General features: G+C 34.4%; 3 protein-coding genes across 4 annotated transcripts; 2 read left to right on the top strand and 1 right to left on the bottom strand.

The window, feature by feature from the left end:
* Positions 1-434: 434 nt before the first annotated feature.
* LOC104905582 (GDSL esterase/lipase At5g03980) lies at positions 435-1,714 on the bottom strand. Its single transcript, XM_010694170.3, has one exon. It carries the CDS (start codon positions 1,712-1,714, stop codon positions 581-583), a length of 1,134 nt encoding a protein of 377 aa, XP_010692472.2. The 3' UTR covers positions 435-580.
* Positions 1,715-4,679: 2,965 nt separating this feature from the next.
* Positions 4,680-9,607, top strand: LOC104905479 (protein-ribulosamine 3-kinase, chloroplastic). Its single transcript, XM_010694036.4, has 9 exons — positions 4,680-4,856; positions 5,206-5,359; positions 5,528-5,618; positions 5,736-5,810; positions 5,900-5,988; positions 6,272-6,390; positions 7,658-7,798; positions 8,528-8,604; positions 9,342-9,607. Exons 1-9 carry the CDS (start codon positions 4,742-4,744, stop codon positions 9,486-9,488), a joined length of 1,008 nt encoding a protein of 335 aa, XP_010692338.2. The 5' UTR covers positions 4,680-4,741; the 3' UTR covers positions 9,489-9,607.
* Positions 9,608-11,693: 2,086 nt separating this feature from the next.
* Positions 11,694-16,020, top strand: LOC104905480 (ribosomal RNA small subunit methyltransferase, chloroplastic). Of its 2 annotated transcripts, XM_010694037.4 has the most exons (10): positions 11,694-11,981; positions 12,144-12,293; positions 12,667-12,723; positions 12,863-12,961; positions 13,594-13,689; positions 14,410-14,494; positions 14,992-15,044; positions 15,208-15,291; positions 15,377-15,487; positions 15,590-16,020. In XM_010694037.4, exons 1-10 carry the CDS (start codon positions 11,763-11,765, stop codon positions 15,668-15,670), a joined length of 1,035 nt encoding a protein of 344 aa, XP_010692339.2. In that variant the 5' UTR covers positions 11,694-11,762; the 3' UTR covers positions 15,671-16,020. The 2 variants fall into 2 exon arrangements, with proteins under 2 accessions (XP_010692339.2, XP_048497139.1); XM_048641182.2 differs by lacking the exon at positions 12,863-12,961.
* The last annotated feature ends 641 nt before the right edge of the window (positions 16,021-16,661 follow it).

Here is a 16,661-nt window from a genome sequence, read left to right as displayed (position 1 = left end):
AGGAGGACATACACTGACACAGACATGAGACACATAGACACGGGAAAACGCAAATTCTAAAAGTGAAAAAACACCAGGGAAACGTTAGAGAACACGATATTTTGCAGTTTTGATAGTAGATTAGGCTATATTTTAAGAGATTTACAGATATTGAAAGGAAAAAGTAAGGTTGAGAGGGAAAACATTTCTTCTAATAACAAAAAACTATGTCGGTCTCGTTTCAATTCACTATTTATCTTCAAAAGAAAATTCAGAGTGTCTGAAAATATCCTGAAGTGTCGAAAATGTTTAAAGTGTCGAAACGCGACACGTTGACCCGTAGAGAGTGTCCGTGCATCATGATAAGAAATTATTTCACTTCATAGACAAAAGTCCAAACACTATATTTTTTTGAAGATAGAAAGTTTTACTCACAATATATGACTGAACTGTAATTTCTTGCACAATTGAAATAATCTAAAACAACATATACTTGGATTGAAAAAAAAAGAATTAGAACCCTCCTACAAACACTATATTGCTAAGTATTTGCTAATAGAACTATGTATTCTAAGCTATCAAATAAAATTTCAAAGAGCTATCAAACAACTTGTAAGAGTTGTGGAATAATTTGCTGAAACAAGCCTTGAGCCATGCGCATGTAAGCCCTTTGAGTCAAATGGATTCCATCCCAGCTGACGAGTCGAGATGGGTTTGGACAAACTGGAACTCCTTTGTTTCCACACATCTTCATCAAATCAAAATTATACGCATTGTTACCAGATCCACAGCATGCTTTGTGTATCTCATCTTTCTTGAATCCGAACGCATCTGCATTATAAAGAATTCGCCTTAAACCTGAATAATAGTCTGCATAAACCACTGCAACATTCTTGCCAGCATACTCTGCTCGAATCTCCCTAAGAGCTTGTTTCAGGACATCATTATGAAACTTGGCGAATTCGTTCAATCCCTTCAAACACTTCAAATCATCGTATTGATTCGTGTCCTTTGTTTCGAATGAAGCAAGATAGATGGGTAAACAACCAATAGGAAAGTTACCAGGTACAACAACTCGAGTTGCACCAAGACTGATAACTTTTCTGACAGCTTCTTTAATAGTTCCAACCACTTGATGCACCATATCTTTCACCTCTTCAATAGTCTTCCTTTGAAGTAACGCATAATTGTAATCATTACCTCCTGTCTCTATGAAGAACACTGATCTTCGGAGTTTGTTTTCGCATTCTGAAGGACTACCACAGGTTGATTCAAGATGAGACTTAAACCAGTTAAGCTGAACAGATAAAGAAGAATTGGTAACAGGTGAAAGTACGTTTAGAGATGCTAGAGTAGCGGTGTCTAGAGCAGTGGAGCCAGCCACAGCAAAGTTAAGACCATGTGTGAAGCTGGCCTGTTTATCAAGGAAGGGACTAAGGAGTGGGAGATGGAAGTATTTAGCGAAATAATCGATGATAAGAAGACCATCAGAGCAACGACCAGTAGGATTATGGATTGTAACACCATAAGGAAAGTTGGCAAAATTGTGTGCTCCTAATGGATTTTCAAGAACAAGGTTGCCGGTATCGCTTAAGGAGTCACCAAACTGATAGATTTGATCAAAGGACAGTTTTTCAGAATCTGGAATATTGATATTAACTGAAGCAGAAACAACAACAGGAAGAAGATAAAGGCATAGAAGAAGAAGAACGAGGATGTTGCATCTCTTAGCCATGATGATGATTGATGTAGTGTATAATGTATATGAGTAGGAGGGCTTAAACAAAGAGAATGTTAAATGCTTGGTGTTTGATGTTAATTAATGATATGAATGTGGATTATAGAGGGGAGGCCTCTGTATATTTATAGGCTGGTTTGTTAATTGCTACGATTAGGATTCGAACTCTAGATCACCTGGTTAATCTGATTACAATTTGGAATAGGAATATAGTTAAAGTTGCTTAATGTTGTTATTAATTATAGGACAAATAGGAATAAGAGAGTATAAATTAGTTGACGTGAGGGAAATTCTAAGCTTTTAGCAAAAGTGTGTGGCAATGGCAAGTACACTCCTAATCACAATGCACTTCTTATACTCGATTAGAATAGAAAAGTTTCAAGATTAATATCTTTGGGATAAAAATCAAAATCAAAGAAGTCTAATAAATTAAAGGCTGTAATTATATTTGAAATTGTTTCAAAATAATAGTCTAATAGACCACCTTGTAATGTAGTTGGATTTCTCAAGTAGTATAATTTTATCTATGACCGCAACAATGGATAGTTAAGGATAGTAATAGTCAAATTTATGTACTAATAAGTTAGAAACGCGATGCTGGTATTGGTTTTTTTGCTTGATTGATGAGTTTGTTTTCTTGTGGACATCCTCAGAGAAAAATGACAGTTATACATGTAATTTTGTCATTTTCTACTTTTTGTTTGTTGTGATTAAGTCGAGATAGAGACAATAACCTTTTTCGAGCCATTACGATTGAAAATACTAAGTATGAGGAGTATATAGTATTTTTTTCAGCTCATATCTTCCTGAGAATCTACAAATTTGTATCACATATATGCACTATTTAAATATGTTACCGGACACTCTTGTTAAAATCTTTGTACACTCGGACACTCTATTACATAATTAATCACTAATGTGGCTTCCGCTCAAAATAATATTTTTAAAACGCTCCTTATATATAAAATATAAATCGCCCATCAAATTTCCTAAAAAAATCTCTATTATATAAGGGAAGGGGGGAGTTACGTTGTCCCCGAATAAAGTGACTATTTTACCCCTTCCTTTCTAAATTACAAATTCACTTGCAAACCATAAAGGGCCTTCATACAAAAATACCGAAAATAAAATTATAACAATCACTCACAAAGTCAACTAAAAACATAAAATTGCATAATTTACGTATGCAAATCACTCAAATGAGAAAACTTTTCGAAAACTAAAAAAATTCACTTACAAACTACAACCAATACACTACAACGTCAATATATACTCACAAAAACATTCACAAAAATTTGACTTGAAATCAAGGTGTCCACTTTTTTCACAATTTATGAAGTAGTATATTTGATTCAAAAATCAACTAAAACATTCACTTACAAAATTATAATACTTCATATATAAATTCAATAGAATTTCTATTTTGTTTATATAATTTAACTTTAAAAAGTAAAAAAGAAAAGAAAAGAAATTGACGAGAGACTTATGTTGTGCATATACTACATGTTATGTTTTGATGATGAAAATTAATATAATATGTTATAGTATGAAAGTATGTAACAGTTGCAACAAATGCATGAAGAAAGGAATTAATAAATGAAGACTTTGAAGAAAAGAAGAATCTAGATTGAAGTCAAGTTTATATGTTCCTTAGAATAGTTACTTTGGATTCAAATGTAATATGCTCAAACTTGGTGATATGCTTTGTGCTAAATATAGAAATATAAAATTAGTATAATTATTATTTTCTTAGAGTTAAGAAAATAAATAATTGTATTAAAATTATATATCTATATAAAAAGGAAATTATTTTTCGAAATAAGAAATAAAAAGAATTTAGGGAAACGTGTTTTTAGAAAAAGAATTCTATAAAACCGTGTTTATAACAGAATTTGATAAAAACGAGTTCTTGAAAAAGATTTTAATAAAAATCGTGTTTTGATAAAAACGTGTTTTTAAATAAAAGATTTTTATAAAACAGAGTTTTACTAAAACGTGTTTTCAGATTTTCTAAAAAGATTTGGAAAATATTTTTTAGATAAAAACAAATTTTGAGTTGAAAAGAAAATCTAATATGGAAAACTTATCTTTTTAAGTTTAAAGATAAAGATAGAAAAAGATAAAGTTTGTTTTTCTAAAAGGAGAGTTTTATCCCTTAAATCAAGGATTAAAAGATAAAGATATTTTTGAAGGATTTTCGTCCAAACCAAGTCCTATAAAAGGGTTTCATAATTCACTTTTAGATCTCACGTTTTCAGAGAGAAAAATCAGAAATATTAAGAGCTGAAAACTATTTCCTACGGCACTGAGCATAGCACTGAGCGAGTCAGATTCAAGTTACTATTATACGATTGTAATTGTTCTCTAATTGCTTGACTAAGAAGCACACGATTGAGGATTCTTTCTTTCTGTAATTTCACTATTATAGAGAGTTACAACTCTTAGAGTTAAGGGTTGGGATTCACTACTAGGGTTAGTAGTGGGGGAATCTTATTGTGTCAAGAGTTTGATATTTTAGGGTTCAAAGAAATAAAGAGTTTTATTTCGTGTGGACGTAGATCTCAGAGGTGAGATTGAACCACGTTATATCCTGTGTTTGCGTATCAAATCTCACATACTTTTAGTTTATTATTCGCAAAAACTCAAATCAGCGATTTACGAGTGTTTGGCACAGTGCCAGGCACTGAGCCATAAATGAGATTTTGCGAAAATCGATTAGATTTCACTACTCAATTCAACCCCCCTTTCTTGAGTGTCACCTTATGTTCCAACAACTTAAGTGACAAAGACTAAATCAATCAAATTTTGCAACTAAAAACAATTATATTTGATAGGTCTAACATTCAAATTTTGATATTTAATGATGTCAAAGCAAACCAAACTTCCGTCTTAAAAAAAATTCAAGCACACATCGCGTGCAAAAAGTACAAGTGAGTAGTGAGTAAAAATGCCATCACCACATGTCCTCCTCTCGCACCATTCAGCATCATCCAAGAAAAGAAGGCTAAAGGAAAAACAATAACCATGGTGGTAGTTGCACCGCCCAGCTCTTTGTCTCTCTCCTCATGTAAATGCCGCCCTTCTCTCACCCCTTCTAATGTTTCAAGACTCTTGTTCGCCAAACCAAAACGATTTGCAAGTAAGTTATGTTAATTTTGTACAAAAATTTTACCCAAATCATCTACTTTATTTTCTTAATTCTTTTGTTGTGTTTGATAATTGTGTTACCTTTGCTTGCACTTTTTACGCTCGATTTTAATTGATGCAAGAACTATGCTTTTATTATCATATAGTTTTATCAAAGTTCTTTATTTAGTTAATGAAATGTTATTGGGTCAGATAATGTTGCAATGGATGGAATTTTCATTGAAGTGGCAAAATTTATTCTTGGGTGAACCTACTTTTTTTTATTGTTGTAGTTTAGCTTAATTTACTTGTGATTGAGAATTTTAGGTTTTTAATTGTGAACTGTATTATTGTTTGGACAGTTGTGGCAATGAGTGAAGACCCAGTTCGTGAGTGGATTCTTACTGAAGGGAAGGCAACACAGATTACTAAAACAAGTCCTGTAGGTGGTGGTTGTATCAATCTTGCCACCCGATACGACACCGATGTCGGTCCTTTCTTTGTTAAAACTAACAGGTATATTATGCTGAGCAGCTTGATTATTGTGCCTATTCTATGTTGAACACCAACTTATTCCTTATTTATGGAGTAGTTTGTATAAGTGTGGTGAATTTTGGAATATGAGATGCTATCACATGAATCAAAGTTGTTTCACAGACTTGTGTTGAATGTTGGAATGAACAGGAGTATCGGTCCATCGATGTTTGAAGGGGAGGCTCTTGGTTTAAGACTAATGTATGAAACCAGTACAATTCGTGTTCCTAAGCCATTCAAGGTAAGAAAATACCTAAATTTTTGTTTGGTAACTTGCTTAATATTATGCTTGGTCTTGATATGTTCTCTAAGCAGCTGGGAATGGATATGTAAGTGTATCCCTCGTTAAGGATTGCAGGTTGGATCTCTACCACGGGGTGGCTCTTACATCATTATGGAATTTGTAGAATTTGGGGGATCTGGAAGTGGTCAGGTGAGGATGGGTCAGCTTTAAGTTAGCTGCCAATAATTTTTGTGTTGTAGTCCAAGTATCTTAACTAATAGTCCATAGTAAATCTTTAGGCTGCGTTAGGGAGGAAGCTCGCAGAAATGCATAAAGCTGGGAAATCTGAGAAAGGATATGGTTTTGAAGTTGATAATACTATTGGCAGGTACATTCCTTCCAGAGAAGCTATAATCAGTTTATAACCTAGTAAGCTACCTAGTAAGCTACAGTATTAAACATCATTCTACTAGGTTTCTAGTTGGCTGAAAGTTTTCATTTTGTTTTTTAATTTGAGAAAGGGGAGCTGTTTGCTATCTCACTTGTGGAATGTTCTATAGCCTCTAGTTTGTCACTTTGTTGCTGCAGTAGTAGTGGGAGTTCTAAGTCACTGAATGCTGTCAGTGATCACGACTCCACTATTATATGACTCTAGTTCTGTGGTTGTGCAGTACTCCACAGATTAATACCTGGACATCAGATTGGATTGAGTTTTATGTAGAGCATAGACTGGGCTATCAACTTAAATTGGCCCGAGATCAGTTTGGAGATTCTTCTATCTATGAAAAAGGTTTTCAACTTTTCACCCATGGTCTTCAGTGTAGTGAACTACCTTTTAATCTCTTACTGATTATATTTGATACTGAGATACTGCTTGTTGATCTCATGTACTGCTCTCACTGATTCATTCTCTGTTTTGTCTCCAACTATTTATGATATTTCAACATTAGTTTAATCCTTCCAAGGCTTTCCAGTTGACAATATGCATTTTTACATCTTTGCTTCTATGCTAGAAACCACCATGATATTTATTTTCTCTTACTCAGCTATTTGTTTGAGACAGTTTGATTATACAAAATAGTGAATTGAATACCAAACTAGAGCAGAAGTATTGAATTATGCTGACGAAATACTATAGTGATTGTGGTCATTGTGAGTTATGAGGATATAACAACTGTAGGCTGATAGGATCATCCAAGCGACTGTAGTTCATAAAACTTATACCTGTTAATCTGCCACTCTCATTTAGTTGAAACGTCCAGAAGGATAAGGCTGCCGTAATGTGAAGAAGTCGTAAGCTATATGTTAGATTATTCTCTGTAATAGGGAATCCTTCTGGACCCTTTGGATTAAGCTAACTATCAAGGTCTATGAGTTCTAGCTTTTAAAGGACTCTTTTTCAACACATAAATCGAACTATTACCTCAGTATCTTCAATGTATAGCTTCCGTGTTTGTCTCAAGTCTCAACTAAGACCAATATGTATCAAAAGATTCTCAAACGATATCCTGGTTTTACTGCCTTTCATCCATATTTGCTACTCCCATATTTGCTACTCAATTATCCGAACATATGGTGTCGAACCCTACCAGCAAAATGCATCCGTTAGTTGAAGGCTACATATGTCACTAGTGTACAATTCCAAGATTATGTTGATGGGGCCAATATTTGAGGTTACTTGAGATAAGTCTTAGGTGTTGATGGGACCAAATTTTACTGTACACTTGGGTGTACCAAATCCATATCATGGTACACCTGGGTAGTGTGTCTGAGGCGCATGCTCTAAGACCGTAGCAGTCATCCACACACCTCACACACAGCCCACGCGCTGGCAGCTCTGGGGAACTGTTGCCTGGTGGCTGGTGCCCCTGTTCGGTACTCCAGCATGTAGAGTAGACCTATCTTTTGATGAGATATATCTTCGTCGTGATTAATTTTTCCCCCTTGGCTGTAAACATGAAGTACAGAATCTAATTTGACGGTAACCTTATTGTGTTTTACTGGTGTTGTTCGAATATGTTTGCCTCACCTGATGTTTGGGAAATTTCTTCTGACAGGACAAAAGCTGGCAAAGAACCTGACACCTCTCTTTGAGAATGTTGTGATTGAGCCGTGTTTGCTGCATGGAGACTTGTGGAGTGGGAATATAACCTACGATAAGAATGGCGAACCTGTTATTCTTGATCCGGCATGCTATTGTGAGTCCTATCAGAAACTGCTAGATTGACCTGCTTAGATACAGGCATGTATGCAAAGTCTCTAGCCATGAATATCCCTGAATTAGCTGTTAAAAGTAGTTCAAACGCAAAGGTGATATATATAAGATGATAGAACCATGCTACCCGAAACTTTTTATGGATGCCTGTAGAAGTTCTACAGCAAGACTCAATCTTAAGTGATCAGATGGGATAACTGCTGAATGGTGCTGAGATTAATACTTTTTTGAATTCGGGTGCCTTGAGGTGGCATACTGGCATCTTATCTACAGCCAATGCCACCTTCTTTGTATTGCATATGTTTTGGCTGAGAAAATATATTGTCTTGGTAATTGTTATCATCTGCATGAGTAATGATGCGATTAATTGTATGTTTAAAACAACTAGTAGAGGTTAATTCAAGCTAGCATTGCGAGGTAATCTTGCAGTTTAGGCTCTAGCAGAAACTGTTCTAGAATTGTATTGATGCTCGTTGGACATATCAAGTGAATTGTCTTCTACATACAGTTAAAGCTTGGCTAAGACTTGACCACGATATTCTATACACAAAATTGCAATACTTTGATGAAGCATGTAATGGCCAGCGCACAAGTGACCTGTCTTCTAGATGTGCAATTAATGTTCTGAGTCCTCAGTATTGTATGAGATTTATGTACTAGAGAACACAAACACATGTGGATTGTTAATTGCTTAATGTGCTTTCATCTATAGATGGACACAATGAAGCGGAATTCGGAATGTCGTGGTGTGCGGGCTTTGGTCCATCATTTTACAGTTCTTATTTTGAGGTATTATCGTTTCTGAATCTCCTTCATCAACTATTCATGTCTAATGACTTGTACCGTTATGAAAAGAAAATGTTGTTTTGAATTCTGTCTTCTTGTAATAATGTTAGATTTATTTCACCCAAAAATATGTTCCTTATTTGCAGGAGGAAACCGGGATTTTTGTATTGGATGGCCCTTCATCAATATTTAAATCACACATAATTTAAAGTGCATGTATTATTAAAATGTTTATGAACAAAATTTATATAAAAGACAATTTCCATCCTTAAGTATTCTATATCTTAGTTTCAAATGAAATTTATGGTATAAGAACATAGGGAAAAGCTAAATGCCGCCCTAAGGGCTGCATATAAAAAGCTAAAAATGAAAAAAAAAAACAAGCATCATTTATTACATAGATTAATGCAAACTTTTGTCGTAAATTGACAACTAATGTCCATTTTAAACAATGTATTTTATATTTTATATGCAGCATGCAACCCTAAGGGCTGCATATAGCATAATCCAAGAACATAATAGTGAATATAATGCGATCTAAGGAATACCATATAACTTGTGGGTTTTACAAGATCCTATCCACCTTGCTTAATCTGTTTGCATCTTTGAACTAGGTAATGCATTTTTTTTCTTCTTATTCCCTAGTCTCCTTAGAGTCCCTCAGGTTGCTGCATAATTTCGAATTTGGCTTTGCATGTATGCTCAATGTTTAATGTCCTTTCCTGTGCAATTTGCCTCAGGTGATGCCCAAACAACCAGGATTTGAGAAAAGAAGGGACCTTTATATGTTGTATCACTACCTTAATCACTATAATCTATTTGGCTCTAGTTATCGCTCATCCGCGCTGTCCATAATCGAAGATTACTTCCGGATGTTAAAGATTTAGTCATTTATGTTCAGTTCTACCCAGATGTAAATTTCCTGTACATGTATCCATTGTTCGATTAATACGTATTCACATCATCAGCAAAATTGTTGACTAATAAAATACTGTTGTGTTACTGATTTTTGCATGTTATTATTAATAATTTTTGCTTGCAATCTATCCCATCCTTCATTTAGGAACTCTGCTGGTCAGTTGCAAACTCTAATGAGTGATTGTTCTCTTTTTCTGAAATGAGAGTTATGTAGTTAGAAGCATTAATCCTAATACAGCCAAGAGACTGGAGGAGGTGAAATTCTAACTCTAAACCTTATTGATGGGAAGGTGAGAACTAGATCATTGAGTGTCATCTTGCTTCTTCTGTCTTTTGAGTCTTGACATTAATAGTGTAATAAAATGAAATACAATTAAGATTAAAAAATTACCACTAAACATTACTATCCAACTTTTAAGAGTTGTTTTAGATGATAGAAGAAGTGCTTTCCTCTAATAAATTAAAACCTCTCGTAGGTAAACCTGATTTTACTTAAAGTAAGGTTTTTTTATAGGGGGAAAGAGTAGTTGGATAAGGGAACACCTATCCCTCAATACTCCATAGACATTTGGTATCTATCTTGGTAAGAAATGTTGTATTGATACTATGTTGTGTTTAGTTGTACTAGAAAGTGATTAAAGGGTACTAGAAAGTATTTCTCCTGTTCTTTATTACTTGTATCGTTTTCTTTGGCACAAGGACTAAGGTAAGGAGAAAGATAGCGAGAGATAAAAAATAGAAGGAACCATGTGCTAGGAGAGAAAGAGAAAATGTATTATCGAAAATATAAACAATGCAGTAACAGAAAATTGCCAAAAATGAAAAATGATGCAAGTAACTAAAGTATTTGATTGGCATAGAATTAAGTACCAAACATATTATTATTCAATAACATCTAAAACTCCACCACTCAAGTGCTTATCACAACTCCAACTCTCAACTTGCTCATGTAATTCTATCACTTAGTAACAATAATTATATATTCGCAATCATTGCCCCACACACACTAAAAAAAATTACATAAGTTGAAGGCCGTTATAAAGAGGGGAAATTGGAAATCCTCCGAGTTGATGACGCCAATATCACTGAACTATCACCTACTATTAGCGGCGTGCATCGTTCCATAACCGAACCGGACATGAACTGGTGGATCGAAACCCAAGATTTTTTTGAAGCGGGAATGGACCGGATCCGGTCAATTTTTCCGGTCCGGTCTGGTTTTGGACCTGTTAGACTGAAATCTATTTTTTTAAATTTTTTTTTAATTTTATTTAAATATATTTATAAATTAGATGTATTAAAAATTAGAGTTTTTTGCGGGGATATACTAGGGTAATGGGGCATTTTATGGGGATATACTTCACTAAATTTTTTTTGTGGGGATATACCAACCTAAATTTAAGTTTTGTTAAAAGATACCAAAAACACTATTTTCAACGAAAAATTCAAATTTTCGGCCTTTGACTTGGTAGGAACTCGTGAGTAAGTCACAAAATGACAGTGAGGAAGTTGAAAGAAAATGAATATAATCGAAGCAATCGAATATCACACACTATACAAAGAGTAATTAGTACCATTATGGACGAAGATCCGGGTAAGATATGAACTTCTTCAGGAATGAAAAAAAGCCGATCGACTTTCATTTAAGCAAGTCAAAGGCTGGAAATTTGACTTTCTCGCCGAAAATAGAGTTTTTGGTACTTTTTAACAAAACTAAAATTTAGGTTGGTATATCCCCACAAAAAAAAATTAGTGAGCTATATTCCCACAAAATGCTCTATTACCCTGGTATATCCCCGCAAAAAACTCTAAAAATTAATAATTTTAATAACAATATTAAATAGTAGGTTTTTAACTTTCTAACTTTTTAATTTTTTTTAACATATACACTTTTTGTTTAACTAAAATAATATAAATTCCGGTAAAACAGGTCTGGATCGGAAGACCAAACTAGACCAAAAACCCTAAATTAGGTTTTTTTTGAACTGGAATTTTTCGAATTTGATTTGGTTCGAATTCCGATTTGACTCTAGTCTTTGCACAACCATACCTACTCCTCAGTGCTAAATACTCAATGCTCATATAGCTTAAGTGCAAAATTCATGTAGAAAAAAAAGAGAGTACAAAATTAGATGAAATTAACCGTCAAATAAATAGTCCGAACTTTAGTACTAAAATCGAAGATATAATGAGTGCCGCGGTTTCAGTGTTCGTACTCTTGGTTCTTTACCAAGCACAGAGATATGCTATCGTTTGTGCAACCCTTCCCGCCAAATCCAATTCCAGTTACTTCGACCTCGAAAATTCAGCATAATAAATCTTTGTATTCAACGAATCTTACTAAAATACCAAAGCGAAGAAGAACCTTGTTCATAATCTCTGCTGCAAACCCAGATGATTACAATGCTACACTCAAAGCTCTCAATTCCAGAAAACGTTTCCCCAGAAAATCTCTTGGCCAGGTTTCATACTTTCTTCTACCATTTTTATACCTGAAAGAAATGGTTTATGGGTAACAATTTTTGTCTGAAATGGTGGGCTATTAATTTATTTTACTTCATTGGGGCATTTCATCGAACACTTACTGATCATCTTGTTTGTGTGTGTGTTTTGCTTTTTTACAGCATTATATGCTGAATTCTACCATCAATGAGCAGCTTGCATCTGTTGCTAATGTGAAAGATGGGGATTTGGTGCTGGAGATTGGACCTGGTACCGGGTCCTTGACGAATGTTCTTACTGATGCTGGTGCTACTGTGTTGGCCATTGAAAAGGTTGGATCATTTTGTCAAGTAAAGTGAGATATTATTAGAAATTAGATTATTCATTGGCTTCAAGTGCAATTTATTAAAATTTATGAACCTTTGTTTTTCTCTATGTGGCATAAAAAATGGCTCTTTTCATTGTAGTTAATAGTAGTTCATTTGAAGCTAACCTTCTGCTTTGCTTCATGGTTTTATGCTTTCTTTTGTGTTACATAAAATTTATGCATTCTTCTGAAAAATAAAAGACCTTTAGTTTCATCGACTAGGTACTGTGTGCATTAGACTTGGTTCGTAGTATCATCATAGGTCATATTTTACTTGAAATTACAGCTTTCTTTCAGGGATTTTAACTCCTTATTTTTGTATTGTGCGCGTTGTTTAGGATCCACACATGGCTGCCCTTGTCAAGGAACGGTTTGCAGATACAGGCCGCTTGATGGTAAATCAGTGTCGCATAAGTTTACATGACTTTAGATATAAATCCATGACTTGGTCGTGCACAATTTTATGTGTAGCTACCTTCATTTAGTTACCTCAATCTTCAAGTATTTGGTTGTCATAATTCATCTTCAATGCAGGTTGTACAAGAAGATTTTACAAAATGTCATATACGTTCCCATATGTTATCTTTATTGGAAAGTAAAAATTTGGCTGGTACGAAGACAAGGCATGCCAAAGTAAGATCTCTATTGTACGTGGGGATTATCTTTCGATTATTATATCTTGTGTTTATGTCATTTCCTTTCAGAACCGTGACTTGGAAAATCATCGCACGCAACATTTGCCTGTGAAAACTGCTTTTGTTGTTTTACAATTAGCGTCAACCAGAATTGAAAGATATGCAAAACTTGAACTCCTTTTATAATGAAACACACATTGAGTCATTGACATGTGCCAGCAACAGGACCCTTGTCTTTCTGATGTATAGTTGCTATTGCTCATTTCTATTTGATAGTTTACATAGTTGGTTTGACCAGCTGATTGCTTTTTTTTTTTTTAAAAAAAAAGAGAATTTAGGAGAGTAATAAGCACCTCTTTTCTCATTTCCCTTTTTCCTGGCATACAGTCTTTGGTTTTTCTGAGTCATGAGGTCCCCTACATCTCAAAGAAGATTGAAAGAGTTCTTTGAATATGTTTCATGTTAATCATTAGATTCTGAAATATACAGTCAAGTTCGTAATTGTTTTGCCATCAATGAATTCAAGAAACATATTGTTTGATATTTAGCAGGATTATTTTGGATTTATTTTCTATCTATGAATGATCATGGAGTAATATGGTAAAATAAACTGACTTCTTCCTCTTATAGGTTGTGGCAAACATACCTTTCAACATTAGTAAGGATGTGGTGAAGCAGCTTCTTCCTATGGGTGACATATTTTCAGAAGTTGTTCTGTTACTTCAGGTTTTTACTTGTTTTTAAGCTGGAATTATTCCCATTCTTCTCCCTTTACAAAATTTTGTGCTTTTTGTACATTTCTGTGATATTGTTTGACACCTCAATTCTTATTGGAAGTTGTATCATTTTCTCATTGACTCCTTTCGTCTGAACATATGAGCTTCCAGTATAAGTGAAGACCAGACAATGAAAAGATAGTATAAAATTGTAAATTTAACATAAAACCCATAGAGACATTGCTGGCATCAGCATTTATAATTGATGTAATCCTTGAAAGTTCTATAATACTTCGTAGTACACAGATTTATATCCTTCATAAAAAGCTCAATTCATAATGCATGTGATCTTTATCTTCTGTAGAGGTCCATAAGTGGTTGCTGGCTTTTATTATCATGAGCGTAATATGGGAAATTTTTGGAGCCGATTTGCGTGGAGGTGGTGGTATTGGGGGGAAGGAGCAAGGGACCTCACTAGGATCAATCCCACATATGTAGCGTTCATGTTCTGCCCAAAATTCCCTAGCAGGTTGTTCAGTCACTTTCTGAACTCTTCTGACTAATAAATCTTCAAGCTTCCAAAAAATGCTGCTAGAAAATTTTCTTCTTGTTTGTATTTTATTTTACCATTTTCCAACTTCATGATTGGTTTTTACAATTCATCCCAGCTTCCTCATGAAGACTTGTTCATAGCTTCTAATTATGTATGGTTACCATTGTCCTTTTTCAGGATGAGACTGCTATACGTTTGGTTGAATCATCCTCAAAATCGTCAGAGTACAGGCCTATAAATATATTTGTGAAGTTCTATTCAGGTACAAGTTTTCAGTCTCCAGTTCGACACATAATAATCTAGTAAGTGCTGAGATCCATCATGGATTTTGAACCTAAACAGAGAAAATAATCTAGTTGTCTTAGCATTAGGGATAAGAGAATTAGACAACATTGGCTTGTAGTGTCCGTTAGAAGATTGAATATGTGTGTTATTTGTGCTGAAGCAAGTCTTGCTGATGGTGGTGTTTCTTAAGGCAACATTGAACATTTCATCAAGATATCTTCAAACGTGTAATAAAGGAGATGTTTCAGAATCTTTCCAATATCTGGAAGCCCATAGATGGTCTTTTATGTAAAGCAACTATATCTAGGGAAACGCTCAAGATGAGTAATGATAGTTCACATATTAATTCGACCAACTTTGAGTTGTGCATATGATTGTTAATGTGTCGGATGGTTGCTTTACGATGTCTTGTGAAATAATTGATATACTGTCATCTAATAACTGACTATCGTGTTTCACTGTTTTGATTCACAGATCCAGAATACAAATTTCAAGTTCCAAGGGCTAATTTTTTCCCTCAACCCAATGTAAGTGCTGAGCTTCCATTGTAATTGCCATCTCTAAAGATCAATGGATTTAAATTAATATTTCTTCTATTGTTTCAGACAGTGAAAACGTGCATAAAGAAAACCACATCTTCAAATAAGATGTACTGTAAATAGCTTTTCGTTGATTCTGGTTCTTTTGCAGGTTGATGGTGCTGTTGTTTCTTTCAAACTCAAGCAACCTTCAGATTATCCCTCTGTTCCATCAATCAAAAGCTTCTTCTCGTTGGTTTGTTCCTCGTGTTCATCAAAATTTGATTCTTGGTCTGATATACTTAGCAAGCCTCGAGTTAGTCGTTGTTATTGGGTCTCAGGTTAATTCGGCATTCAACGGGAAACGCAAGATGTTGAGGAATACACTTCAGCATATACGCACACCTCCAGAGATCGAAGAAGCTTTAAGAAGTATGGATCTTCCAGCCACAGTAAGTAGTAACATAATACTTTTACGTTGCCCATTTCGTGAACACACCATTTTCGAATTGAAAATCCATTCTAATGCTATCCTTTATACCATGCTTGAGCAGTCAAGACCGGAGGAACTAACGTTGAATGATTTTGTAAAACTGCATAACTCCCTCGTGATAGCTGACTTGGATGCGCCATAAGATATAACTTGAAAGACCATGAGTACAACAAGCATAGCGCCATAGTTCTTCAAAACTGCTGAGAATAGTCAAATGATGCGGCATTCTGTTGTAAATCACAGTCGAATTATTTAGGAAAAGCTTTAGGCTGATAGAGGTTTTCTGATTGAAACCTTGAACTGGAAGATGTAACAATCAGCATTTCCTGATTAAGTTTGAACCTAGGTATGAAGTTGCATCTTGGTGTATGTCCAATCAATTGTGCATTATTGCCTCATATGATCTATCAAGCCTTTCTAGTTTCTATACAATAGTTGTATTTTACATACTCCCTATATTCAACTTTATTATTCTATGATTGTTTTATTGTATTTTGTATATGAGTCATTAATTCCGTGCAAAGGGTGATACCAAATGCAAACTTTTCTTAATTCTGCAATTATGAAGGTCATTTTAATCATCTTCTTCAAAATTCAATCTCATAATGTTTTGCTAGTTTGCTCCAACAACTGCTAGTACTACAACACTTGTTGGGATTTGATTATCAAGGAATAGAGACTTTACAAATAAAGCCTGAAAATTGATAGTTCATTGCTGTTAGCCTGTTATTTTATACTACCTCCGTTCTTTTTTAGTTGCAACGTTTGACAAATTGCACTATTCATGTTCTCTTATTTGACCACATTTATTGATTTATATGTTAAACAAAATATAGTCATGTGGGGTCTTGTTTGATTCGTTTCGATGTAAGCTTTCATAATATCAAATTTTTATAATTTTTACTTACATACAATTAGAGATAAAACGATTTAAAATTGTACATTGGCAAGCGTAAAAGTCAAAACGTTGCAACTAAATAAAAACAGAGGTAGTATGTATATGGTTACAATTATTTACGTTCTCAATGTGCTTATGATGTAGCTTGTAGCATCATGCGGGTTCTTAGCTAATGTGTATCATCTTACGACACGCTAAAAACTTAATCCTTAAAGGATGAGGTCGGCAGTTAATT

Source organism: Beta vulgaris, chromosome 1 (genome assembly GCF_026745355.1).
Source record: "Beta vulgaris subsp. vulgaris cultivar EL10 chromosome 1, EL10.2, whole genome shotgun sequence".
Lineage (NCBI taxonomy): Eukaryota > Viridiplantae > Streptophyta > Magnoliopsida > Caryophyllales > Amaranthaceae > Beta > Beta vulgaris.
This window is presented reverse-complemented; position numbering and strand designations above follow the sequence as displayed.